The 26,282-nt window shown below is 42.0% G+C and overlaps 2 protein-coding genes and 1 long non-coding RNA gene across 9 annotated transcripts in view; 2 read left to right on the top strand and 1 right to left on the bottom strand.

Annotated features, from left to right (window-relative positions):
- Positions 1-7,626, top strand: part of LAMB3 (laminin subunit beta 3) — an 81,955-nt gene extending 74,329 nt beyond the window's left edge. For all 7 annotated transcript variants that reach the window (XM_064498077.1, XM_064498079.1, XM_064498075.1 and 4 more), the window contains 7 exons: positions 381-584; positions 1,357-1,501; positions 3,733-3,940; positions 4,800-4,941; positions 5,308-5,484; positions 5,936-6,089; positions 7,194-7,626. In XM_064498077.1, the coding sequence (XP_064354147.1) occupies positions 381-584; positions 1,357-1,501; positions 3,733-3,940; positions 4,800-4,941; positions 5,308-5,484; positions 5,936-6,089; positions 7,194-7,327 (1,164 nt within the window). In that variant the 3' untranslated portion in view covers positions 7,328-7,626. The remainder of the gene's footprint in view (positions 1-380; positions 585-1,356; positions 1,502-3,732; positions 3,941-4,799; positions 4,942-5,307; positions 5,485-5,935; positions 6,090-7,193) is intronic.
- Positions 7,627-8,663: 1,037 nt separating this feature from the next.
- CAMK1G (calcium/calmodulin dependent protein kinase IG) lies at positions 8,664-24,704 on the bottom strand. Its single transcript, XM_026111745.2, has 13 exons — positions 24,603-24,704; positions 19,295-19,412; positions 16,019-16,147; positions 15,352-15,426; positions 14,331-14,469; positions 13,864-13,987; positions 13,195-13,270; positions 12,520-12,632; positions 11,651-11,729; positions 11,122-11,209; positions 9,920-10,344; positions 9,260-9,388; positions 8,664-8,735 (listed from the first exon to the last, which is right to left on the bottom strand). The coding sequence occupies exons 2-12, from the start codon at positions 19,384-19,386 to the stop codon at positions 9,298-9,300; spliced, it is 1,431 nt and encodes a 476-aa protein (XP_025967530.1). The 5' UTR covers positions 19,387-19,412; positions 24,603-24,704; the 3' UTR covers positions 8,664-8,735; positions 9,260-9,297.
- Positions 16,141-24,611, top strand: LOC112990183 (uncharacterized). The gene is made up of 3 exons (XR_010385243.1): positions 16,141-16,234; positions 19,355-22,146; positions 23,129-24,611. It is a non-coding gene; the product is annotated as an uncharacterized LOC112990183 (long non-coding RNA).
- Positions 24,705-26,282: the final 1,578 nt, after the last annotated feature.

Here is a 26,282-nt window from a genome sequence, read left to right as displayed (position 1 = left end):
CGGTACTGTCTCAAATGTGGGCATTCAAAGCCAATACATTTGTGCATAGTTCTGACTGCCCTTTTCTGACATGGTCATAGTCTCTGGTCATTTGGGCTGAATCATGTGCTCAGGTATATGTCACTGGCAGCCAAGCTGATACGCTTTGGCCACCCAAATCAAAGGGTCGGTACTTCTGATGTTCCACGTAGAACTTCCACTGCAGAAGTGTTGCAGGTTTGTGCCCAGCTCCCTTGGCGTGAGTCTGTCCAAAGAGCCTGGCATAGGCTGGCTATAATATGTTGGTTTCTCTCCCTGAAACCACTGAGGTCTCTGTGCCACTGATGATGACATGGCCCCAGTGGGATCTCAGTACTATGCGCTGCTCTCTCCCCATTTAGATCTGTGGTGGTTTCAGACTGGAGAAGTGTACTCCTGCCCAGTGTGAGGGGCTGCTCTGCCTGCGAGACAACAGCACGGAGTGTGGAGCTGGTCTGAGTTGCAGGGGCATCTTCCCCCTGTCACAAGGTGCCCTCAGGAAGGCTGAGAAAGCCGCAAGCGAGTTTCGCAGCTTGAGCATTCGACTTCAGGAAACCACAGAGCTGGTGAGTGCAGGGAGCGTCATGCTCCCTGAGCCTGACCAAGGGTGTGGATGCTACCCTGCAGCCTGCCGCAGGAGCCTATAGCTCTGTGCTCGGTTGCTCAGTTCCTTGTTACAATGCAACAGCTGTGATGCTCATTAAACAGCTAGGGAAAGAACAGGTTGTGATAAAATAACCAATCTCAAACTTGATTTGAGACTTGATCTTTTGGATTGCTTCAGAAATTCAGGAATTTTTTTAATGAACATCTGTATGCTGCCTCTGCAGTTTTTGGCTCTCCTTAGCCTGGAAGCCTGGAAGAGCTGAAATGCCATGGGATCTTCTCTTTTAGTATTTCCAGTCATGCAAGAAGCTCTGGAATTCTCCCAAAGAAGCCTGTCCTCCTTGTATTTTGGTATTAATATGGCAGAAGTGGTAAATCCACAGGTGTCTGCTCTAACATTTGTTCCAATCTAGAATATGTGTGTTAGCGCTGCTGCACCTTTTCTCCACATCCTCTCAGAATGCTTGCATAGACAAAGTGGGTTTTCAAAGTCTTTCAAAATGCGTTTCAAAGGCATTTTCAACAGACGAAGAGTACTGCCCCCTTTTTGAAAGCTTATTTGCAAAACCAACCATCAGTCTTTACCATTTACAATCATCCAAGCTGAGACATGTTAAAAATGGGTAAAAGCATAATTTTCAAGTGACTTGTCCAATTTGTTCAGGGTTTGAGTAGGGCTGCTGGGATTCTAGGTCAAGTGAAATGGCTTCAGTAAGATACTCTTGTTTGCAGATTAAAGCAACAGAGACATCTGCAAATCAGATTCAAAGCAATACTCAGCGTCTCGTGGAGCAGATGACTATAACAAGGACCCAGATAGAAGGCGATGTCCGACGCATCCAGCAGTTCATCCAGAAAGTTCGAAACTTCTTGTCAGGTAGCACTGTGCAAACTTACAGTATGTATGTGTAGGTCAGTTTGTGCATGGGAGATCTAATTTTGTACAGTGATATTATGTACGAGTACAATAAAGGGAATCAACTGAATAGCTCACTCAGTTTAGGCTCAGAGATATCCAGTTCATCTGCACATGAGTTTATTCACATGCCCAAGATAATGTGCATCCATAGAGTATTTCCTGAAAAGCAGAGAAGAAAGAATTTCAGCGGTACAAGACTCATTGATTTTTGTCAGTAAGTGAAGTTTGGCCAGCTGATTTGGTCAAGCTTGATTGTGCCATTCACATGGAATCAAATTAATCCTGGATGTTTTAGCCATATTGACTTCCCTGGCACTTCATCAAAGGCAGACTTGGCCTGCTTCCTTTCAGGGATGTTAAGAGCCATCTATAAATGGATGCCTGGGGTAAGAACGTACCAAATGTTGGGCTTGGCCTTCTGTGCTGTAAGGCTTTATGGGGGAATCTTTAACAACCGAATCTGCTGTCAAATCTCTTAGTTCTAAAACAAAAAACTGAATTTAACAAAAGTGGAAAGCTCTAGATTGACAGCCCTGAGGAAGAGGAGTCTTTCATTTCTAGCGTGGGCAACAGATTTCTTTGCATACTGCTCTCTGCCACAGTTCCTTTCGTTGTCTCTGGTACTGGGGACAAACACGTTCGCCCATGGCCTCTGTGCTGAAGCTGTCTGTGAGTGTTACCAGTTACCACTGGTTAGGATGGCAGCTTTTGAACAGCCCTCACATGCAGAGGAGTTTATCAGCAATATTTACTGACCGGAGATAAACTCAGACAAATCTTCTCTGGAGCAGGCTGTTAATCAGACTACAATTCCTTGTTGTCCTATAAAACAGTGGGATGACTTATTGTTCACAGACAGTTTGTAATAACATAATAAGCCTCATGAGCATTAGCTGAATAAAAAAAGTCAGGTCATTTGGTGCAGCCTGGTGTTAATGATGAGTGAAGATATTTCTGAGCTAATCACTGGGCTAATGTCCCTTGGGCTTTGCCTGCCTCTGATTCCTCAGATTTGTTAACTTTTATTTGTGAAATAAGAAAAGGCTTGTCTTGAAACACAATCTCATGTAGTCAATGAGATCTACTTGACTGAACTCTGGGCTTAGCCATCTTACTCTCCTTGCCAAATTAAAGATATCATTTTAGTACTTTTCCTGAAAGTTTTGCTGAGGTGAATGAAAAGTACATACTGAATATAAACCCAGTTCTCATTTTATTCTAAGCAGTAGGGAAACTTTTCAATATTGAAACAAAGCTAAACTTTATCATATTTGTCCGCCTTTAATACAACAGAGTCATGTAAGTCCCTAACAGTAGTCAGTGAAAGGGTCAGCTCAGTCTACAATTAAAGACCTATAGCAAATCCTTGGGGACAGTTGACAGAGCTTTTTACATCAGGAATTCTAAAGCATCAAATATGCTGAAAGGTGCTAATCAATGTATTTGGGATATGCTTAGGAACTATTCTGGTGTGACTTGCATGTTGAGTGGTAACATAGACCCAAGCTGGGAAAAGATGTCAGAGATATTATTCAGAATAATGGAGAAAGAATCACAGAGCATCAACAGAACGCTTAAAACCCTGAAGATACAGCACAAATCTGGAATAGACAGCAGAAATGGGTACGTTCCCTGCACACCTGAATATGGAGGAAGAAAACGAAAAAGGGTAGGTTTAGTTAAAAAGGCTGCTGTTATTGCTGCACTCACTGACTTGCCCCACAACTGAAGCTCACCTGATGTGCCTGTCTTTGACTGATCTATCCACCTGAGCCCAGAAGGCTAGGTTTTTGGAGAATTAGATGCTGAGCATTGCCCTGTAGCTGAAGCATAGTGTACCTAGATGGGTTCGCAAATATTGCCTTGCATCAGGGATATGCGATCTGTGTCTTGTCTGTGCTCTGTGAGGGAATATGTGGTAGAACTGTTGCCTTGACTCTTTCGGCCTTGACTCTTTGGTGTCTTATTTCATGGGACAAATCGCCTTCAGATTGAGCCTGCCTTTAAAAACAGGCACCTGCTCTAGTTCATTAAATTCAGGGTGGACTTTGTCAGCTGTCTGAAACAGAGAGACCAAGTGTGTGTGAGAACAGGCAGAGCTGGATATCTGCCTTCATGCTCCCTCACATTTGCGTTCCTACCTTTTTGTTCTTTTATTCTATTTCTGACATTGTTTGCAAACTCTTTAGACACAGATGCTGACCCTGCTACTATCCAGGAAATCAGTGAATCTGTTCTCTCACTACATCTCCCTATGGATGCTGCTGCAGTCCTGAGAAAAATGACTGAGATCCAAAATTTGGCTACTAAGCTGCAGTGTCCGGAGAGCATACTTGCCCAGACAGCCGAGGATATTGCTAAGGCCAAGCAGCTTCAGCAGGAAGCAGAACAAGCCAGGTCAGTTGGGATTCAAAGGCTTTCAGCAGCTAAGGGTTACACAGCCAGCGTGAATGTGGTGATTCTCATTTGGGTTTAAATCTTAACTTTGCTGGAGCTATACTGACTTGCACAACCTGAAGTTTTAGCCCAGGATCTTCTATGTCTCTACAGTACCTAAAAGAATGAGTTTGCAGTCTCTCTGGTGCTAGAATGCAAATAAGAAATCTGGCTGCTAATAATAGATCTAATTATAGGTACTGGAACAAGAAGGTCTTTACTAGAAGTAATGGAAGCTTTTTCCTTCTCTTGAGCTCCTGTGATGAGAGATGATAGGCTTGTTCATGTATTACTTAATACTGGTGACCTATATTCTAATTGCACAAGAGTGTGTGAGGGGATTAAATGGACTATTTGTTTTCTGGGTGAAAGTTGGGAGGATTATCCCACAGTCCCTTAAAAAGTAATTACAGGCTGTCCTTGCAAATTTGGAGCATCTGCTTTGTCACATGTTGACTTTCAGCAATATCCCAGAGAGTAGGTTAGCAGGATAAGTACGTAAACTCCTTGGTAGTGTCTGACACCTGCTTAACCTGCTGGAAGTGATGAGGTAAGGGAGCCTGGCTTTCTAGGGGAAGCTCTATCACCCAGTTTGAATAGCTCCACTGCAAACAGAGATGTGTACACTGTACCTGGTTCAATGGCTGCTGCTTTCCCTTTAATATTTTTTTCTGCACCGTTTCCAAAATAAATCAGTTCACTACTTTTCAGTTACAATCCTGTCTTGCTTTTCTCGCTTGCTTATTTTGCCTCCGCCATCTTAACTTCCAATTCATGCAAGTATCTACGTTTACTCCTGACTCTTTCCCATGTTTCCTAGGAACCGGGCAAATGCTGTGGAGGGCAATGTGGAAGAGGTGGTTGGGAATTTGAGACGAGCAAACACTGTGCTCCTAGAGGCCCAAGGTGCTATCAGGGGCTCTAGTTCTTCCCTTCGATTCATCCAGGAGCGTATTGATGAAGTAAGTGGTGTACATTGACTTCCTAAAAAGCAATATTCTGCCCTGCTCACTGCCCCTTTGAAATTTCTCAGCTTGATAGTGTCCTGTACCAACACAGTGGAGAAACTGGATCTGGTAAAGATCTTGCTGTATAAATTTTGGGGTTTTTTTCCTGCTGTGTCTCATTTGTCTGCTTCTGCAAACTCCAGTCACAAACCTCAGCTGAACTCCCGAGACAAGACCTGTCTTTTGCTCTGCTCAGTTGTACAGTGGTGTCTCTGATCCCTGACAGAAACCTCAGTTCTGTAATTTGTCAATCAAGACAGAAAATACTATAATGTTTTTTGGATGTGATTTCCTCCTTAATGCACAACACTGTGCTTTTAGATCAAAGCTGTTCTTGGCCCAGCTGAGAATAATGTGAAGTCCGTTGCTGGTCAGCTGGATGGACTTGCAGAAAGACTCACCCAGTTGCAGCACAAAGTGGATCAGAATCGTCTGAGAGCCACAGATGCACAACAGACAGCAGCGACGGCTGGCGAGCAAGCAAGGAGCGCTCAGCAGGTACCTGAGCTCTGACAAGTCAGGAATGAAAGTAGTTCACAGCTGTGCACCTTATTGTCATAAGACAGCAAAGCCAGCTGTGTCAAGGCACATTTTTGGATGGGGCAAGGAGAGTTCCCTGTCCAGGCCACTGCTTGTACACTGTCGTTTCCTCATTCATCTGATATAGTATCCCACTACTGAATTTTTCCAGGCCATTTCTCAATCCTAATGCCTATTGCTGAAAACTTATTTCTGCTATATCTCCCATCTGAGATAGCATGGCCCACATAGCTATAAGTCAGCATATCTGTGTCAGTGCACTGTAAGCCTTTATGTGTTTGTATAATAATACTAATGGCAAAGCTCTAGTGCAGTATTCATTTACTGTTTAAAATGGATTCAACATTGCAAAGTCCCATTTCCCTCAGTTTGTTTGATTCTACATACACTGTTTTTTGCTTTCCCACAGACATTTGAACAAGTGAAACACATGTACACTGAAGTGAAGGGAAGAATGAAGCAGAATTCAACACTGGGAGTGCAAGGCAGCAGGGTACAAAGCATAAACTTGGAGGCAAAAGCTCTGCTTGAGGAAACTTTGGCAATGATGCTCAGGATGGAAAGTAAGACTCTTTGTGAACTCAATGTAATAATCTCAAGCAGTGATGAGGGGCTTCTAGAGGGGTGAGGGAAAGTGACTACAAGGAAGACAACATACTTTTAGTAGTGTGGTGGTGTGCATTTGGGCTGTGACTGTTGATATTAAGCTGGTAAATTTAGAGTTCACAAGGATGTGTGCACCCAGTGTAGAAGGGACACCTGTGTCTGCAAAGCAGATAGGTCCTTAGCAGCATCTTGGTTTTCCTCCTCACGTTCTCTTGATTTTTAAGCATTCAAAACTAATGGGTTTTTTTGGTTACTCTTGGGTGTCAGCCAGCACGTGGTTCTAGCTGACCGGGAGGCTGGAACCACCTTCCAAGTAGATGGAGAGTGAACGATTGCCTGGCACTCAGCCCAGGCCATTATCGGTGAGGGCCTTGGCATCGCTGGCATTGATAAGCAGTGTGTTCTGGGGCACATCGAAGGAGCTTCTCTGGGCCAGGTGCTCAGAAGAATGCTGCTCGGTGCTATTGGCAGCAGGCACGTAGCACTGTACGCCTGTTTCTGTGTGCAGCAAGGGTTCCTGATATCGCTGAGCAGGCCAGCATGCAGTTTTCCTTCCAAAGCATGATGTGTATACATATGAGCTTGCTCCTGCCCTACTGACATCAGTGAACAACAGCGATACAGTCGCTCATCTGCTTCAGAGGTGTCTGGAGCAGCCAGAGCCATTTGGGAGAGAGCAGCAGCCAGCATGACCCTCCTGCAGAGCGGTCGGCATGTGGCAGGATGGGCTGCGTGGCTGTACCGTGACCGGAGTGGGCATGTAACACGCACACGGGGAGCTGGCACATCTGGCTGATCTGTGAAGCTTTGCAGTGCTTGTGAACCGAATCGAAGCTCAGAGCAGTTGTTTTCAGATTTTTTGAGGGGTAAAAGGGAAATGCAGGAGGAGGAGGCAGTGCCGATTGTCCTCTCCTTACCCCCAGTATGAGCAATATCTGCCCTGCAAGGGAAGTGGAGGCTCAGTCCAACCCAAATGGCCTCTGAAAGCTGGAAAGGGTAACTGGACGTGTCTTCCTCAGGCTGTGATCTTCTTGTAACCCTTTCCTTCCCTCTCTCCTCAGCTTTAGAGACAGAAATTCAGGAAAGCAACAAAGCTTTAATCTCCAAGTCAGCGAGCCTTGTGGGCCTGGAGGAGCAGGTGGAAAGGATTCGGGATTCAATCAACAAGCGAGTCGCATACTATGACAGCTGCTGATGAACAAACTGTCGAAGCTCTGTCTTGCCATACAGTTGCACTGTCTTCCTTCTCTTCAGACACTGACTTGTGTATTTATTTGCATTTTCTGCATGGAGTTTTCATGTTCCTAATGTCTCTGATTTTAGCAAATTCAATTACTGTGCTTTTGGAAAATAGCTGCACTGAGCCAAAGGAGCAACCCGCTGGACAGGATTTATGTTGTTTGGCCTGGCTGAAGCCACCCAGTTCTTATAGGAAAGGGGGAGAGAAATCAATCTTCATTGCAAATAAAAACATCCAGAAAGGTGCTATTTCTATAGGAGTTTTTAAACCAGGAAGTGTTTTTTTCCCTTGTTTTAGCCAATTCAAGCTCTTGCAGATGGATTTCACTGTTCAAATTATAAGCCCTCATGTGGGGCCTTTTAAAACATTTTATTTACACTGCAGTTTATCCTTAAAACTTGCTTTGGCTTCAGTACTTTCCTCCTTTATTCAAAGAACCAGATCATAGAAATGTAGAATTTTATCTCCATCATTTCTATACATCATACCTATACTTATACAAATAAGAGAAATGCAACTTCAGCCTCAAAGGTAGAGTCAAATTTCTTCTTTGACTTTCCACCACAATCTGCTTATTTACCACATAACACTCTGCCAGCAGAATACCAGAGGGAACAGGTCTGCAGATGCATGGGGAGTGCTTTAGAAGCATAGATCATCTCCACATCGAATTTTTATGAATAACCAACTGGCACTTTACAAAACAAAAGTCAGCTTTATTAAGCAAGTATTTATTGCACAATTATAGACTTGGAAGCAGGGAATTTAGACCTTGCTGTGATTATTATCAGACATATGGAGGCTGCTAGCAGGTTGTCTCCTTTTGTAGCTTAAGTGAAAACTGCACAACCTAGGCAGCTGGTTGATACTGAACTTCAGCGTGCTGAAGCTTGGAAGTAAACAAAATCCGAGGAGTGACAGGGTGCAGACTGTAAAAAAAAAAAGGGGGGGGAGGGAAAGGCTGAGCTGCCACTGAGTAAAACTCTGCATGGCTTTGGTTTATAGGATTTATGCTGTGCAGTGCGCTTATGCGTTGGACAACTACACAGTATACAGTAAACAAAAGCTTATAGCATCGAGCAATGTTGTACGAACAATATACACCAAAAATGCTAGCGGAAGCCTCAGACTTTCCTTTACTAAAGTGCCATCTCCCAACGTTAATGATCCAGAAACACTTTGAGGTCACTGCATTGATGGATTCCCAGGACTAAGAAGCGTGCAGCCTGCCACTGGTCAGTCACCGCTCTCTGAGAAACTGCTGCCTATCTGCTCCTGGCAGGGCACAGCCTCCTTTCTTCTTGCTTGCAGTATTGATGTCTGGCTTTGAAGTGCAGAAAAGAGTAAAACAGCCCTTCTGTTTCTGCAAGAGAAAGAATTTCAAACGAGGATTGAACTTTGTTTTACTAGACTGCTGCCTTCAAAACGTTCTTTTAATAAGCAGTAGCCTTGGGGGTTAGGAACAGCTTAGATCCTTTTATATGCCTTATCTCTAAAGGGTTATTACATGACTGATGATTTGAATTGACCTATTTGGGGTCTATAGTAGATCCTACTTGCATTTGTCTCTTCTATTAATCCTTTATATATTACAATTCTGTTCATATAATCTCATCAGTAGGCAGTGTCATAAAAGATTGTAGCATGTGGCTCACTTCACTGTATCCAGCTTTTGGGGAGAACTTTGAGGAATAATTTTTCTTGCAGAATCTAATGGCCACAGTTGAAACAGAGGTGAAAAGCCCTAGTCCCAGTTGATGAAATTGTTGCAAAGAAACATTAAGTCAATTTATTTTGTAAGTCACTTTGCTGTCCATGCCTTTTGTTTTTTCATATCATAATGGGATTAATGTAAAGCAGCTGGTGGCTGGACTGTGGTGCACATACCTTTGAAGATGGGGGGAGCCCAGTGCCTGACTTCCTCATCACATGATCAAACAAACTCCAGTTTGCCCACTGCCACAGTGAAAGTGTTTACCATTTTTCACTGGAACAAGAACTTCTGAGTTGAAAGGACTGATTAGAAATGGAAGAATTGGAAGAGAAGGAAAAAAAAGAGAGAGAAGTAGCAATATTTATGATCATTCTTCAGGTGCATTAAAATTGTATTCTTAATATAAAGAGTATCAGCTGCTGAACAGGAAGTATAGTTGTGGTGCCAATTAACACTGCAGCAAAGGGAGGTTCAAATTAGGCAACACCAGCTGAGTAATTGGCAGCAGTAGTTTTGACCATAGGCAATTTCAATTTCTGGAAAGCTCATGCACTAATGTCAGTTGAATATGGCAACTGAAACCCCATTACCTCAGCTCACTGCAAGCTTCTCCATGCAGCCTGGGCAATGTGTCTCCCCTGATGCTCACACAAGCATAGAAGACATTTGGCTGGCCACTGCTATCCACCCAGCCCAAACGTTGGCTTCCAGCCCTGTTCTTCGCCCTTTCTACCTCCACCTGGGCTGGCAACTTATGTGTCAACCAACCATTTCCAGAAAGGTTCATCACATATATTTTGTCAGTGGTTATAGCTAGCAACTTGGATACCTACTGGGATTTTGGAGCTTTTTTAAGAAGCACTGTCTCAGAGCAAAAGGATGCCTTTGCTTTCTCGTGCCCCACACAGCCTGAGCTGCAGCCACAAGAAGTTCTGTTTGGTGTGCTCGGAGGGTCTGGCAGTACCGGACTGCTGTCTCCTGGCAAGGATCCATTAACGGAGTACTTTTGTAGCTTCCCCTTCATCATTCCTGTGTCTTGTTCCAGCAGCATGGGAAGGTTTTGACAACCCAGTGTGGATACCAGAGGGAATGATACGGTCTTGTCTTCATTTGGCGTTCTTGAGCTGGTGACGTTAGGTGTGTTAGGTCTGGATGCTTCTGAGACTTGTATAACAGGAAGGTTGTTTTCACCCGCTGCATGACCGTTCATGTGGAGTTTCTTCATGTGGTGCACAACAGCTGCAGCGTTGAAGGCTTGCTGGGAAAGAAGACAGAAACCCCAGGGTGAACATGTAGTGAAGCTGAGCTGTGTGGGTGCTACAGGATGAAGGCACTGCACATCTTCCCTTAAGCAATAATTCGCATATAGGGATGATAGTGCTGTATTGGTTAGCACTGTCTGTCTGTTTGCACAATATGTATAAAGTGGGATGTGCGCATTCCTTACATAAACACCATGGTTTCCACTGACTACAAACTGCTGATGCTTTTTAAGATCACAACCACTTCTAGATAAGGAAATCACAGGGAACAGCTATAAACTACCCCATAGTGTGAAACAGAGATCTGAGCTGAATTTTGAATGAAAGCATCTAAAATACAACGAAACAACTGGTTCTACAGCATTCCTCTCTTCACCGAAATTCCTATAAGTATGCCAGATATAGAGGAATTTCCAGTTTATGTTTAAGGCTAAAAGAAGGAAAAGCTGGATTAAGCTTCCAAGAAGTCTGTTGATGGAGCACTAATTTCAATCCTTCAGTATAAAGGTAATAATCCTTTCCCCCTACTCTTTACTTGTTGGCAGGGCTACTCTATTGCTATGTTTGTGGAATATTGACCGGTATGTGTTATGCAGGGGGTGTTGGTCTAAGCATGCTGTAAACACTAACTGCATACACTTTTCAGGTGGCTTTTGGAGGAACTCAGCTTTTGGGTGCTTACCTATATAGGTGAAGCCTTGCTTGTTGCTAGATGGCAGCAACTGGCATTTGTTTCTGAGATGGCTCTAGGCACCCAACAACAAACAACTTACCCTCCATTTGCTCTTTGCAAAGTTTTTCTGAATCTGAGCGCTGACAGATGGGTATATGTCACGGTGAAGGGCTGTATTTCCATTAATCCTGCAGATGGGGAGAGAAGAAAATGGGCTCCTAGGCAGATGGCATTTGTAAGGCATTCCACATTCTAGAGGCAAGTAACTAACTGCTTTGTATATTTAATCAGCAATAATTAAACCCAAAGGAAAAACAGCAACAAAATGTAATACAAACACATACTTCAAAGCTTGGAAAAGCTCAGAATGGGATTTCTTCTTTGCCTCTGTTTATGGAGGTAAATATTACACAACTTGCATCTTTAATTATTTATCATTTGCTTTTTTCACACATAAAAAAGAAACACACAGGGCCACTCCAAGGCAGCTAGTGACGTTAATAACGGGGATTAGGAGGACACCTCCGTTCTCAGCTACAACTAAGCATGTGGATCTAAATGCAGAGGCTGGTAAATCCTGTTAGTCACTAGTTGGCAACATTAACTCCCGGGAGCCATATTCCTCTCACCATGGGTGCCTCAGGGCTTCTTCGCAGGTAAACCTTGTTTTTGGATTTTTTTCCAGTAGATGTCTGATGAAATCCTTGGCTGTTTAGAAGAGGAGGAGGAGGAGAAGCAGAGAGAAAAGGTTATTTTCTTGTTCGAAGATATGATTCTAGTAGGACATGGCAGACTCCAGTAGATAAACACTGCAACCATCAACCCCAAGAAGGATGTGTTAGTACTGTGTTTTTACACTGTCAAATGGATATATTTATAGTGAACTGTTCCTTATGAAAAAAAACTAACTATGTACCAAACTTTATGCTTAGGTTATGTGATTTTGAGCAGAATTTTTCACTGCCAATGGAAAGCATAAGAAAGTCTAAACTGAGTAGACTTGTCCTATCCTACTTCCTTTAAAAATTGGCTTAAAGAGGACTTACATTTCTCCCAATCTTTTTCTTTGCAGGGAGGGTAATGTTGCTTCCGAGTATATCTAAACAAATCTTCTGCCAGTTTTTTTTTGTATGTATAGAAGGAGGATGTTCAAAAAATGCTGCTAAGATGCTGGCCTCAGTAAACCCAGAACTGCCAGTGCAGCTTGCTGTGGTATCGTGGCCCCTGCTATGAGTGGTGCTGGGAGCCTCTGCAATTGGATCCCACGGCTGGGGGTTTGCTGCTCTGTTACCGTAACTCAGTTTAAATGTACAATGCTTCCTGCTATTCCCGTCCCTGCTGGTGTGTGGGAAGGGTGCTTGGGAGATGCTGGAGTGTGGCAGCCTCATTTCTTACGCAATGTTGTCTGCTTGGGTTCACCCATGATTAAGAGGACTCTGGATTGCAGACACTGCATTTGTGAGAGAGAGCAAAGTGCTTTCCAGTGTCTGAGCTTTACCTGACTCAGAGATATCATCCCAAAATGGCGATTCAAACTCATAGTAGCCTTCCTTAATCTTTTCAAACAGTTTAGATTCAGTCTCTTCATAGAAAGGAGGATACCCGCACAGCCTGGAACAGACCAGAAAAGAAAGTCGTCCTTCAGTGCCTCCGTCCATGTATGCACAAGCTCTTCTTTAGCTCTGTTTGGTTGCTTGTGCAACAGGATTGGATGAAGAACAGAAGAGACTTCTCTATAGATCCATCTGTCCCTTACACCTAAGTACATTTGTAATACTGCAGAAAAGAGTTAAAAACTTAGCTGCAGCACCAAAAAGACAAAGCCACAGCTGGTACATAGCTGTGTGGTGTGGGAGGAAATGAAACAAAAAGTACTGAGGAAGACTGAACAGTATTTGTAGGCAACTGAAAAAACAAAACATGAGATGAAGCATATAGTGGAGAAAATGTGATTCCTATCATCTCCTCCCTGATACTTAATTCCCCACATCCCTTTGCTTTCTATGATCTAGAGAATCAGTGCAAAGGAAAACTATATTGCTACTGTGAGCATAAAGCTGGGAGGTCCAGGATCAGCACCATTTACACTTCCACTCTGCAGAGGTGTGTGAAGCTGTATACGAGGTGGGAGACTCCTGGGAAAATAAGTGGGATGCTGTTTGCTTTTACTCACAGGATATAGGTAATGACTCCAATGGACCAGCAGTCTACGGCTTTGCTGTATGGCTTCTGGGTGAGGACTTCTGGGGCTGCAGAAAAACAAAAACTAATCAAGAAAACAAGCAATATTAAATGACTCCATACTGGAGAAAAAGGTGATTTCTGGTATGCCTGATCTCTGAGATGCCAGTGCAGGAGAACCAACCAGAAAAAGTTCTGTTTACTAATGAGATTAATCTGTCTTTTTTGTATCAACTTTAGGATATTGGGTTTTATGGTAATGAAGCACTACAATCATAGAAACAACCACTGAGAATTTCTGCCCACATCCTAAGGTTTCAGCCAGTAATCTGTGGATCAAACTAATGCCTTCTAGTTGAAATTAAACAAAGCCCATTGTACTAAAATTCTTTTTGTATTTTTTCAATGAATACCTGACTAAGTGAAATATATTGCTTTTAAAATTATCCTTGTCTTTGTATTTTTAAATATTTTGTGACTTTGCAGTCTTTACACTGTAATCCAGTGTTTGTAGTCCATATACACAGTGCATCTGTTACTAGTATGTGTTATTAATGTGATTATATATTTTTGTCTTTTCTGCTAGGCAGTATACTGTAAAAGTGTAATCTTTTTTCCAGACAGACCACCAGTGAAAACCCATTCCTGATCCTTGGCCTACCAACATATCCTGGAGTCCCACAGGCAGTGGACATGATGCCATTCTGTTCCATTTTAGACAAGCCGAAGTCTGTGATCATAATTTTGGAGTTCTCTTCAGGAGTAAGGTAAAGAAGGTTTTCAGGCTGTGAAAACAAAGTGGTCAGGGTTTGAAATTTGAACTAGAAAAATGAAAAGAAACAATGGAAGGTCATGGGACAGAGCATGAGCTTATTCCTGATGTCTGGTGGTTCAGGAGTCAGGGTAACATGCTGGGCATACGGCAGTGGAAGGAGTATCTTGGTGCAGTCTGGTGCTGCTAACAGAATCACCATGCTATTTCACATGGCACCTGCTTCTGCTTTTGGTGTGAAAAACTAGGAGTCAAACCTTGATCTGAGGGTTTGTAGGATTACACTATGTGCTTTAGAAAAGTCTTCAGATACATCAATCTGTAAGGCATTGTTATTTCTAAGGAACACCTTTCACCTTTAAGTCTCGGTGAACTATTCCATTTTCGTGGAGGTACTTCACAGCTGTCAAGACCTGGTGGATTACCACGCTTGCGTCTTTTTCAGTGTAAACTCCTCTTTCCAAAATTCGGTCAAATAACTCTCCACCAGATACCCTATTGAAATGATAGTTCAGAAAGAAAAAGGCTGAACATTAAAAAAATATAATTGTGCTTTCATGTTTGAGGCAAACCAATTTTCCAGCCCTTTTACAACTCCATCTACAGCACAACCATTCCTATGGTAGCCATACTTTGGGAGACTCAAACACTAGCAGGCACTCTTAAGTACAGTTTTAGAGTGCCAACAGACATTCCTGGTGAAGCCAGTGAATTCAGTGTTATGGAAAAACTTTTCAGCGGGAACCTAGGGTCAGACCATGTTATGGTGGCTGGTGAGCCTAACTTTCCATAACATTCAGGTAAGGTTGTGTTGCAACTGCCTGCACGTTTGAGCCATGGGCTTTCAGAAACACGCACAGAACTGTCACCAGTCTGCGTTACATAACCTAATGCGCAGCCTGATGTGTATTTTTGTGTAACTTCTTCCTTTAGGTAAACTTGCAAGTTAGCAGTAGCAGCCAGGCTGCCTGAAGCTGATGCCCACAGCAAGCTGCTTGCTTTGCAGCTGACACATTGCCTACTTTCATTTTCAGAAACCCTGCATGGCATAGCTTTAATTAGAAATGCCTCTGTCTCTGTCCTGCTAAACTGTGATGAATTAATTTGCATAAATAGGTCCTAATCTGGGTTTAGAAATCTACTGCTGGAATGAACATAGGCTGAGACAGTACGAGAAGTGTCTGTGTTAGTTCAAACCATGTAGCTCTTACCTCATTAGTGAGGAATGTTTGTGCATGTGACTTTTAAATGTGACGGACTCCTGTACATAGATCCTGACCTAGGATGCATAACCCTGGTCCTACCACTGTTCTTTCTCTGTGGCCTAGAAAGATGTGACTCTGCTGCCTAGAAAAATGTGACTCTGCTAATACTTACAGCTGCATGACCAGGTAAAAGTGGGTTGTACTCTCATAAATATCTTCCAGAGTCACAATGTTTTCGTGCTTTATTCTGTAAAGATAAACATGGGTCACAGACATATCTGACAGGGACAAAAGTTTTCAAGTTGAAAGCCCCATAGTCTTCTTGCTTTAATCATGAAAGTAAGTTCACTGAGCTACTTTGTGACTGTCCTCCCTTGCCCTGTGTGGTAGCATCTTCTTTCCAGGCACCAACAATGAAAAACCAGGCTCTTCATTTTTAAGCAGCTTCCTTCTCTGCATCACGTGTATTATAAGTACTGAAAAAGCATTAACTCTAACTCTCCCTTCCCTGTGTACTGTTCTGCTTAATCTGTTCAGTTTCTCAGATCTGGGGCAGTATGGCTGTGTTGGGATTACAGACACAGCAGGGAAATAAGAGAAGAAACTTTACTAGTATATTCATTTACTGTAATATTTATATATTCTTGAAAAAGAAATTATTTTTATTTTATTTTATTCTCACTCTTGCACTTCTTAATGTAACACAATTTCGTGCAATGGGAGCAGGAGCAAATGTCATTTATTCCTAACCTCAATTCATGTAAGTTTCCAGAGCCACATGTCTTCGGGGAAAGGATGTTTGTTTTACTTTACATTAAAAAATATATATATATACTCACTTTTTCAATACTGCTATTTCATTCTCCAAGCTACTATCCCTAGTGAGAGGAGACTTCTTGATGCATTTCAGAGCAAAGAGCTTGCCAGTGCTTCTTTGTTTCACTAGGAAAACTTCTGAAAAGGCACCTCTGCAGAGAGGAAAAGTACATGCATTTCAACAGACGATGCTGTTGTGAGCTAGAAGGAAACTTACAGAGTTACTTACCAAAAAAAAGGTAAAATGATATAATTCAATTCTAAGTGGATGCTAATGGTAAAGCTAGAACTACATTTCCAGCAGCCCCAAACTTAGAATATTCAATGCAATAATTATTCAATATGTAGAAAAATCCCATTTTCTCTGTACGTAAGGAGAAGGTTATATTTGCATAGTTTATTATGAAGTTGTGTTGAGGGAGTTAACAAAAAAGATCCTTGCAGTGAAATTAAACCACGTTCTTCAGGACAGCTACATGTCTGTAAAGACAGCCAAGCATTTTACTCCTATATCTGCCAGGCGCTCTGAGTTAACTTCGCTCTTACTAGACTCAAAGCGCACCTCAGGGAAGGGAGATGGCAAACACGTTTTTTAGCATATGCTCCAGTGATCAATGTAGAAGGATGAGGAGGCATGATCCAAGGTTTCGCAGCTTACTGCTTTCGAGGAACCTTTGCACTTTAATTCAATGGGACTGAGGGGGCAGTTCCTAGGCTGAGGACAAGTCCAGCGGAGGGGCTATATTGAAAACCATCTCTCTAATGGGACAAGCTGAAGTTTGAGTGCTCGTTACTGTTAATAACGCTGTGGAGAGATCAGTAGCCTCCATTCTGACTTGACCAAATTTGTTCTTAATATATATCATACCTCCTCACAGGCCCTTGCTGACTTAAAGTTGTCTTCCACTTTTCCTGTTCAGTATTGCTGGGAGGGTTGAGATAGCTGAATTTCAGTTAGGAGAGCCCAATTATATTGCAGTTTGGGTACATTAATCAAAGTTCCGCAGATCTGAAGTGCAAAACAACAGAGAACTTTGGCCCATTGCTTAATGTATTCATTTGGCACCTAATTTATTTTCTTTTTTGTGGAGCTTGCTTATACCTGTATATTTTTAGTTAAAAAGTATTAGTTAGCACATTCCTGTTAAGAGTACAGCTCTGTACAATGAAGAGTAGATATTTATAACATCCCTAAAGCTTACAGTCCTGTTAAAGGATTTTCTTTGGCACATGTTTGGGATAGTGATAATGCATGCTTTGTCAGGTCAGTCCTCAATAATCCTATTCAAATGAGCAACAGATTAATTGATGGTAGTTAAATGGAAAGGGCCCCTGTGTCTGAGAGCCTTGAAGGGAGATGGAGGGCAGAGTAAGGAAGGTGAGGTAGGCACAACAGACATTCATCTCAGCTGGAATGCTGTTGCGACAAAAAAACAATAAACAAGGGCAGAAGACCTATGCCTCCTATAATCTGAAGATTACGTACATCAGTGAAGAATCCAGCGTATTCTGCAGATAGGTTTGGCTAAGCACAGAGCTGTACCCATCTGGCATGCGGCTGTTTGCTCATGTTTTTGTTAGCTAGTGGCAGCCAGTTATGATGCAAAGGGAGAGCATGGGTCTAAGGCAGCTCCTTGCTCCACTCACTTCCCTTCTTACTACAAGAGGCTACCTGAGTACAGCTGAAACCATATAAAAGACATTAGGATTAGGAATAATTAGGTTCTGCGAATGAACAGTCTGACACAAACTCTAATTTTGCTAGAAGGAGAAAAGAGGGAAAGGGCTAGTTCCTATCAAGCTTGGGGGATCCCTTACAAAAAAAAAAAAAAAAAAAAAAAAAAAAGAAAGGATTTTTGGGAAGGCATTCCAAGAGGTGGATTTGGAATCTGTTTCACTCAGTAATTTATGTGCAATGGTCTTTTCTCTCTTTTGGTTCAAAAAGCAGTAGGTGTTGGAGCCTTTTCCTCATTTTACACATTTTCTTACTTAATTCAGAAGACTGTTTCATGGAAATACCTTTCAAGTTCATGAGAAGTCTGAAGAAATAGGCAGGGATGTCCTCTTTAAAATCTCTAATCCAACAGTTGTGGATGATGGGGGAAAATGAGGGGCAAGGACCATGGAAGTGGCCAGGCTTGCCAGTGGTCTCTAACTAGCATCTCCTTTTGTCTCTGTCTGAGACAGGGTACTGGTCAGTGTTGGCTAGTGGTCTGAGCCCATATGGCATTGCTTATGTTCCTGAAATGCCTCTGAAAACAGCTGCAAGAACTTCAGAATTCTTGAGCTTCCTAGAAAACTGATCAATAAATTTCTAGGTAGTTTTAGCTCCCAGATCTTCATTTATTTTCTTCAACTAGTTGAAGCAGTGCATGTGGAAAGAATCCTTTTTTCTAATACTAACTTTTCCTACCAGCGTAATAGTAGGAAATGAACAACCTACAAATCAGATGCTAGGGCATCTGTTCTGTATTTCAGTCCCAAACAGTTTATAATAATTATGCCCCTTATTAAAAACTCATGAATCAACAAGTTGGCAAGGAGAGAACAAAACATTTTCTAACCTCATTCCTTTAGAAGAATGTTATTGGATAATTTAACTAATTTCTGAAGCTGACCAGGAACATCATAATTTAAAACATAGCTGAACTCTGGAGTAAATGTTCTTTTGGAAGCTTTTCCATGTGTTCTGAAGTTACAGAAAATTTCGATGTGATAAAATTTCCTGCTTAGAGATAATTCAATTCCTCCTCCACCACCTTGGAAAAGTTTTATTGTTTCATTCGTGCAAACAGGCAGATTAAGCAGTTCACTCACAGAGGAGTTGCATACAACTTGGGCATCCTTGTTCTTGGTTCATTTCTAAACAGAGTTTGGGAATATGAGCTTAAATACATGACATGTTATTATGGTTGTCATAGAGCCATCCTTTGACCTTGCAGCAGTGGAAGACCAGTGTGTTCAGAGGGAAAAGAGCAAAAACTTAAATATGCTGCAATGCAGGCTTAGAAGGGAAAGAGGAAAGAGAAGAGATCATCTAGAGCTGCACTGCAGGGCTGAATGGAGAAGGAGGGCTGTTCTCGGCACTGCTTGGCAAGTACGAACCATGAATCAGAATGCAAGTAAAAAACATGCATCTGTAATGTAACGCCCACCTCTTCTCTAGAGACTGTTGCATATCTCAGAAGGAGATGTTTTCTTGTGACACTGGCAAATACCAGAAAGAGAGCAGCTGCACTGGGTTGGGAAGCTTAGTATCTAGATGTGGGCTCTGTTCGGAGAGTAGCTATGGTACTTACGATCCCAGTGCCTCCATGAAAATGAAGTTTTTTCGGATATTGCTTGTCTGTTTCTTCCAGGAGCTGCTGTCGTCCTCTTCCTTGCGGCCCATCTTCTCCAGAGTGGAAGCAGGGAATTCTGTCAGGAAGGGCAGGAGAGAAAGGATTGATGTGCCAGGTACTCACATGAAGAACAGAAGTAACTAGTGGCTAATTGGATTGAAGGTGTTGTGAATGCTTTTTGCTTGGTCAGAGGATTCAAACTTATCAACAGCTTTGAAATACATGAATTTTTGTACTTATTTTGCCACTTACAACTGTTAGTGCTAGCCATGTCGCTGTGATTATGTCCCAGTGTCAGTACCGTTTAATATTAGATCAGCCAAACAGGCAACCGGTGACCATATGGTAGTATTGTCTTGTGGGTATATTCGTTTATGCATGTTGACAATTGAAAATATTTATATTATGCTTTATGTTTAGTGGTAAAAAAAACAAGCTGGGTGGTTGCTAATTTTAACGAAAGCATCTGTGACTTCATGGATTAAAAAGTTAGGTACAGTTAGGGATGCAGATGGATTATAGTTGAGCTGCTTTATTGCTCAAATATTAAATAGTTTAGAGAGCTCATGACTGCAGAAGGGAAATCAACGTAGAACACTTCTGAGTCTGTCTTGTATAGTTTGTGTTGCTATCTTCTTTAATTTTTGTTAATTGACAGATTGCTTTTGCATCTGAGTCATCACCTTCCCATTGCCTTTTTCTTTCAGGGAGTCACAAGGCTGTGAAATCCCAGTTCTGTCTGTTGGGTGGCCCATGATGTAGCACAGGGGTGCTGGCCCCAGTGAGAGCCACCCCTCTCCAGCTCCGCCTGGGAAGGGTGGCTTGAGGAGCAGCTGCTCATCTTGGTAAAGCCTGTCCAACTTAAAGGGCTTGCGGAGGCAAAATGCAAAGGGGAATCTAATTAGGTTTTTACCAGACAGAATAATCCAGCCTTGGTCTACGGTGACACAATGGTCAGGCCACAAAATCAGGAATATGCAGCTTCTGGCGTCAAATTCCTGCTCCACTGGATGGTTGCTGAGCACTTATTATTTACATTTAAATATTTAATTGCACAAAATCTGGTTTGTTACTAAACACTTCAGGAAGACTTCTAGGTGCTCAGCACATCTGAAATTTAAGCACCTGATCTGGGTGCTAAGTCTTCTGCCACTCACATTTTAAAATATTGACATGAGACTGACTCTCAGTCTCACAAGTTCTCTGAACTGGAACTCCAGAAGCCTGGGCTCCCGTCCAGCACTGCCACAAAGGGCTCTTTGACCTTGGTCAAGCCCTGTCCCTCCCCACTTCCCCTCCCACCTCTAAGCTCTTTAGAGTACAGACTGTACAGTGGTCCTGTAATGCAAAAAGTAATGCTATCATCACTTGTGGGAGCTCACCAGAGTGGTGTGAGAATTAGAGCTTAGACAAGGTTTGGAAGGTGTGAAATGTTATACAAACATCTAAGTGCTCTTAATAAGATCAGGTCTAACATTACAGAACTGGAAATACACTGGAAGATGAACAATGAAGTCTGTAGATGAGAAAAATTTTCAAAAAATAACAACTGGTGGGGCTTGTTGCACTGTCAGGATACAAAAGAAATGCACTGAAAATATCCACTGACAGACTGACAGAAGGGGATTGGATGCTGGCAGCAGTGCCGTCAGCACATGCGACATCTCCCTTCTCGGGAGCAAGGATGCTGTTCTCCAAAAGCCTGCAAGACACAGCTGAATCTTTGAAAGACAAAACTGAATCTTTTGTGTAAAAACAATGTGTTTGGAAAAGGCAAAGTATTAAAGCAGACAAAAAGCTGAAAGATTTTATTTCAAGACAGGCAGCTTAGATATTGAATTATTCCTGAACCTAGTTTATCTCCTTAATTAACATGGTTTGAGGATTTTGAGATCCTTGACACAATTTTTTAAAGGTTAATTTAACATTATTGAAAGCAAAAATGACTCAACTGCAAACAGTTGAAGCCTTCAGCCTATAAAATCACTAAAGGCCAGTGCACACTTAACTTTTATTTACTTTCTGGATTCTGATGCATGTGCAACTCCTAGAAATACAAATCTTCATAAAAATCAGCCATATTTTGCTGTTCAAAATCAGTGAAGATCAAAAGTTTGTCACAAAAATGCTGATCAAATAATAGAAACCTCTTTCTGCCAATATTTTGAGTTCCAAACCTAAATTTTCTTTCCAAGTCATCCCTCTGTGCCACCCATTCAAATCTCTACCAAACTGGAACTTCACAAAAAGAGAATTTTAAGCAGAGACTTTCAGTCACTGATGAGAACAAGTTTCATCCAGTTTAACCAAATGTAAAATGCATGATGCCACTATGATTTTGACTCACTCAGATTTGACTCAATTCAGATGACCTCTCGATTCCTGTTCCAGCCTACTGTCAAGCAAAGAATACATAGTAAAAAAAAGTAGGTTAGCCTAGCCCCTGTGGGCCTTAGGGATTAACAGTATTTTAATCTTCCTTCCTGTCCAGCTACGATGCCAAGATATGGCCTGGTTAGCACAAAACTCTTTGAGCTTGCCACCCATCCCTGTGGATGTAGGCTGACAGCCAGAAAACTCTTTGCAGAGGGGCAGAGACGATGGTGCACTCAGAGAGCACTTGCATCCCGCTGTCCTTGGCATGTGAGAAATGACCAACTCCCGCTGCGAACGCGCTTTGCATGGTGCTCTCTGCCACCCTCTTCCATGACAGAGAGCAGCCAGCCATGTAGTCCGCCGAGCTTCCCTGCAAATGCCGCAGGAGAGGAGCCTGGCAGCTGTACGACACGGAGGACAGGACAGAGGCGCAGGTAATACACGAGAGTTAATTGTACACCCCATGGGTAGAAGGTGAAATTAAAGCCAGATGTTGCCATCTCTGGCAGAGCACTGGGGCTCAGTGTAACACCCAGCCATCTTCCCTGAACCCTACCGAAAATGAAGCAATGGTGTCGTGCGAGCTGCTCTCACCACGTGCTGTCTGCGGTCCTCCCGGGCCTGCCCCCACTGACTCTATCAGCAGATTGAACCAGGATCTATGTAAAGTATGCTCGATTACTTTGGGCCACTTAAGCACAAGAGTAAAATTTGCCCAACATTTGCTAATTTAAGCTTGATTCTCTTAGTATTTTCACATTTAATTCCTTACAAATTCTACAAGTTTTTTCTGAATGGATTTTGCTTCCAAAAGGAAAAGAGTTGTGTGTTTTCTTTAGTCTCCTATGAATCATCTGTTCATTTTATAGTTTCTCCTTCTGTTACTTTATGTATATGGCATTTTGTTTTTGCTGATATCTGGAGGAAAGGATGGATGAATCGCTGTGACTCCATACATGTGTATTTGATTTCCTGCTTTCTCTGTTTTTCTGTATCATCATGAACAAGTCATTTCCTGTCTCAGCCTGCCTTTCTGTGAGAAATGGGAATAAGTGGTGCTATTTTGAGAGCAAAATAATGAAATGTTTGAATTGCCTAAAATGTAAAAGCTGTATAGGTACTCAGATGATAAATACTTGCCTACTTTCCTCTTTTCTCAGTTTGGATCACATTTTTCTAAATACTTTTCCCCCTTTCTATACAGAAGAAACTATTTGCACTAGGGCTTTGTACATAACGAAGCCTCAAAAACTAACCACGATTCCTGGATTCTAGCATGTGTGATTTTGCTAATGCATGCTCTGTGAACTTGTCCTTTACTTTTTGCTTAATCTGTTTAAACCACTTGTTGCACTTTGCAGCAGCTCTAGAGAATTCAGTGTTTGACAAATATGTCTATTTTGTTTATTTATTCAGGCTCTGAATTCATCCAGCAATGCCCTGACCTTTCTCAATACCAGTACATGGTGTGTGGATAAACAGAACTTAATATATCTATTTGCTCAGTTGAAGAAGCTTTACTTTTCACAAGAGTAGAAAACATCATCATAAAAGTTGGGCAAACAGACTTTGTGCTTGGGCTGGCAGGTTTTCCTGCCATATGATGTGTCTGTCTGCGCACTTCCATCGTTTGTCGGCTCCATCCCGACGCCCCGGTCGCATGTGCATCGTTCCTGGCCTCGGGGGCAGCTCTCCTGTCACGGCAGTGCAATGCACACACGAAGAATGGGGTAGAGCACACCTGACACACACTTGAACAATGTATTATTATAAACTCCTAATAGGAGAGAAGGGTCTATGTGTGTCTATTTGTTTGTTCTCCTTTTACTAGTGCAATAACAATAGTGCATTAAGATTGCAAAATAAAATGGAAATGCTCATTAATTAATGCATGTAAAGATTTTTGGAGAGAAAAAGAAAAGTATAAAGTATTCCTTTAATTTGTTTAGCATGCCACCCCCCTCATAACAAATTAAGCAGTAACAGGACTTAATCTGACAACTATATGCTGAAAGTAGTTTCAGTATTAATGTCTAACCTTTGGGCTCTTCTAGAGACTAAGTCAATAAATGTGACTGCTGCTTTATTCTCTCTGATCCAGCAAATGACACATCATTGCTTAGAATGTAACGAGTGTTATTATGACCTTGCTTAAATATTTCCTGAAGAAATTGGTGCAGCTTTCATATCTCACAGTAACAGATCCATCTGCAGACAGATATTCTGCTTCTGAATGGATATACTGCATTAGCAAAATTATTGTAAGACGTGATTAATAATCTTGTGACAAAGTTACCTGTGGAGGGGGAAGATGCATGCTTCTTTCATGATTTTGGCATTAGAATTAGAAAGAAGTTTAGATTAAAAAAGGAGGAGAATACAAAGTCAAAGGGATTTGCTTTAAAAAAAAATACACCAAAACAATCATTCTGTGTGTGAATGAATTAACTAACAGGCCAGTCTCTGTGTTCAGGGACAACCAAACAAGAAACTGAAGACATGAGATCGCCATTAGAAACAAATCTACATTAAACATTTTGTATTCGTTCCACTACTCCATTGATTCAAAAGCAGTGCATTAACTTAGGAGTCCTTGATGAACACTTGCAGAATCACATTTTTCAATATAAATATTTCACATTCCTTAAAAGAGTTTTGAAGTGAAATGTCATAACCCAGCTTTCTATGAAGTTGCTAAATATAACGTATGAGTGCAGTAGAATATTAGACTAACAGTCTGTGCAAAGAGGTACTCCCATATTTTCCTGCTAGAGGATGCAGTTCATTTTAAAAACAGGTTAGCCAGAATCCAACTTAATGCCTGCCTGCTTTGTTGTACAGAACAGACAGGAAAAGCAAAGGATTATTAAGGAAATAATATTTTGCTTACCCAAGTCAGCACAAACAAAGCTACTCCTGTTCTCTGCTCCTCCTGCTCGGCTCCCCCAGGTCTGTAGGGATTCAGCCTGCCTTGGTGCTAACAGTGAGCCAGATTGGAGGGGAGGGATGAAGGAGATGTCTTTTATGTGACGGTAACTAGGCAGCACTTAAAGGGGAGTCAATTGACACAAGAATAAGCTGCTTGTGGGTGTGCATGTGCATGCACGTCTCTGTCAGCAGCAGCAACGCTACCTGGCAGAGCTGATGCAGGCAACCAGAGCACTTTACCGGCAGGAATTGGTCAATTCACGGTTAATTCTGCTCTCCCTCTGAAAGGAACAATGCATAGGTTTTCTTAGCAGCAAGAGCTTCTCTCAAGTAAAGAATTTGGTATTAAAACATTCCTTGGTGGAATGCAAAAATAATTTGCCTTAACCAAGTGAATGAATTCTCAGTATAAAAAATGTCCCATTTCCTTCTGTATGACATCGGAAGGGCTGCAGGAAGGCAGGAAGCACAGAGATGCACCTTGCCAAGGGGGACCATGCTCGGTTTCCAACCTGCTGCTTGACTGCATGGACCGTGGTGCTCCGGCACAGCCACCCTCTCATACCCAATGCCAGGAACGTGCTGCTTTCCACCCTTTTTAGATAGCACAAAGCCTTGGATAAAAGTCTTTGCAACAGAGATTAGTCTCAATTGCCAGAATTTTGGACTTTTTTAAACCATCCAGTGTTTTTATTTTGACTTTCAAAAACTCTGTGTGTTTGACTTCTGGAGAAGCATGATATGTGTGAATATAGGAAATATTAATCATTCTTCGAATCTTTTCTGTAATGGAGAATTTTTAGAGTTGACAATAACTTTACTGGATACACTCTCTGTTGCTTTACACTGCAATCTACAATAATGCATGAAAAAGGTGCATATTATTTCAAAGTTTAGCTTTATACCAGGAATAAATCAACTCTAAGGCAATATAAGATAATCACGTTATTTTCCTTAATATTGTTTTCTTTAGTAGCTTAGTTCCAAGTAGAAGTCTGTTTAGTATTCTGCCTTTCTTTGTTGGCAAACCCCACAGTGTTGGGGATTTTGGTCAGAATTCCTCGATGTGGATTAGAATTGTAAGAATTTCCTTTAGCTCTAGGTCTTGGTGGAATTTGCATTGATCTGATCTTGAAAGCCTCATAAAATGGCACCTATTCCTCCACTTAATATCTTTAGTACAGCAGTGCCAAGGGGTGCAAGAGTAGAAAGTTATTCTGCTTGTGCCAATTATTGTAAATTCACAGTGCAAGAGAGGCCATCCCCAAAAGCCTAGTGCCTAAATGAACATGAAAATAGTTAGAAACAGGGAGATGAGGTGATTGCCCCAGGGCTGTGGGATACATCGGTGTCCGAGATGAGAAAGGACTTCAGGTGCTGGATGCTGGATGCTGAGCCCTGTGCTATGCGGCCAATCCCTAACGCCTCTGGTGTGGGGAGAGGCAGTTCCATCCTGGTAGCACAGGTGACACACCAAAGTCAAGGTATCTTGAAGTCATTTGTGAGTCATGTATGAAGGTGCATACATATACACATATATACAGGTATATATTAACGCTTTGGAAGTGCAGGTCAATCCTTCTGGTCCTGCTGCAGCACAGACATTTCATCTGCAGAAATTTGCTTGAGGGAAAGGATAATA

Source organism: Dromaius novaehollandiae, chromosome 27, assembly GCF_036370855.1.
Source record: "Dromaius novaehollandiae isolate bDroNov1 chromosome 27, bDroNov1.hap1, whole genome shotgun sequence".
NCBI lineage: Eukaryota > Metazoa > Chordata > Aves > Casuariiformes > Dromaiidae > Dromaius > Dromaius novaehollandiae.
Note: the sequence above shows the minus strand (reverse complement) of the source record. Positions and strands in the feature narration are given on the sequence as shown.

Bases quoted from the DNA above. Each gene is read 5' to 3' on its own strand.
- CAMK1G (XM_026111745.2), bottom strand. From the start codon at position 19,386: ATGGGCCGCAAGGAAGAGGACGACAGCAGCTCCTGGAAGAAACAGACA. The intron at 14,470-15,351 runs GTAAGTATTAGC...TCATTTCAATAG, and splicing joins TTTTACCTGGTCATGCAGCT to GGTATCTGGTGGAGAGTTAT. The intron at 10,345-11,121 runs GTAAGTTGTTTG...CTTCTTTCCCAG, and splicing joins TTGCAAAGAGCAAATGGAGG to CAAGCCTTCAACGCTGCAGC.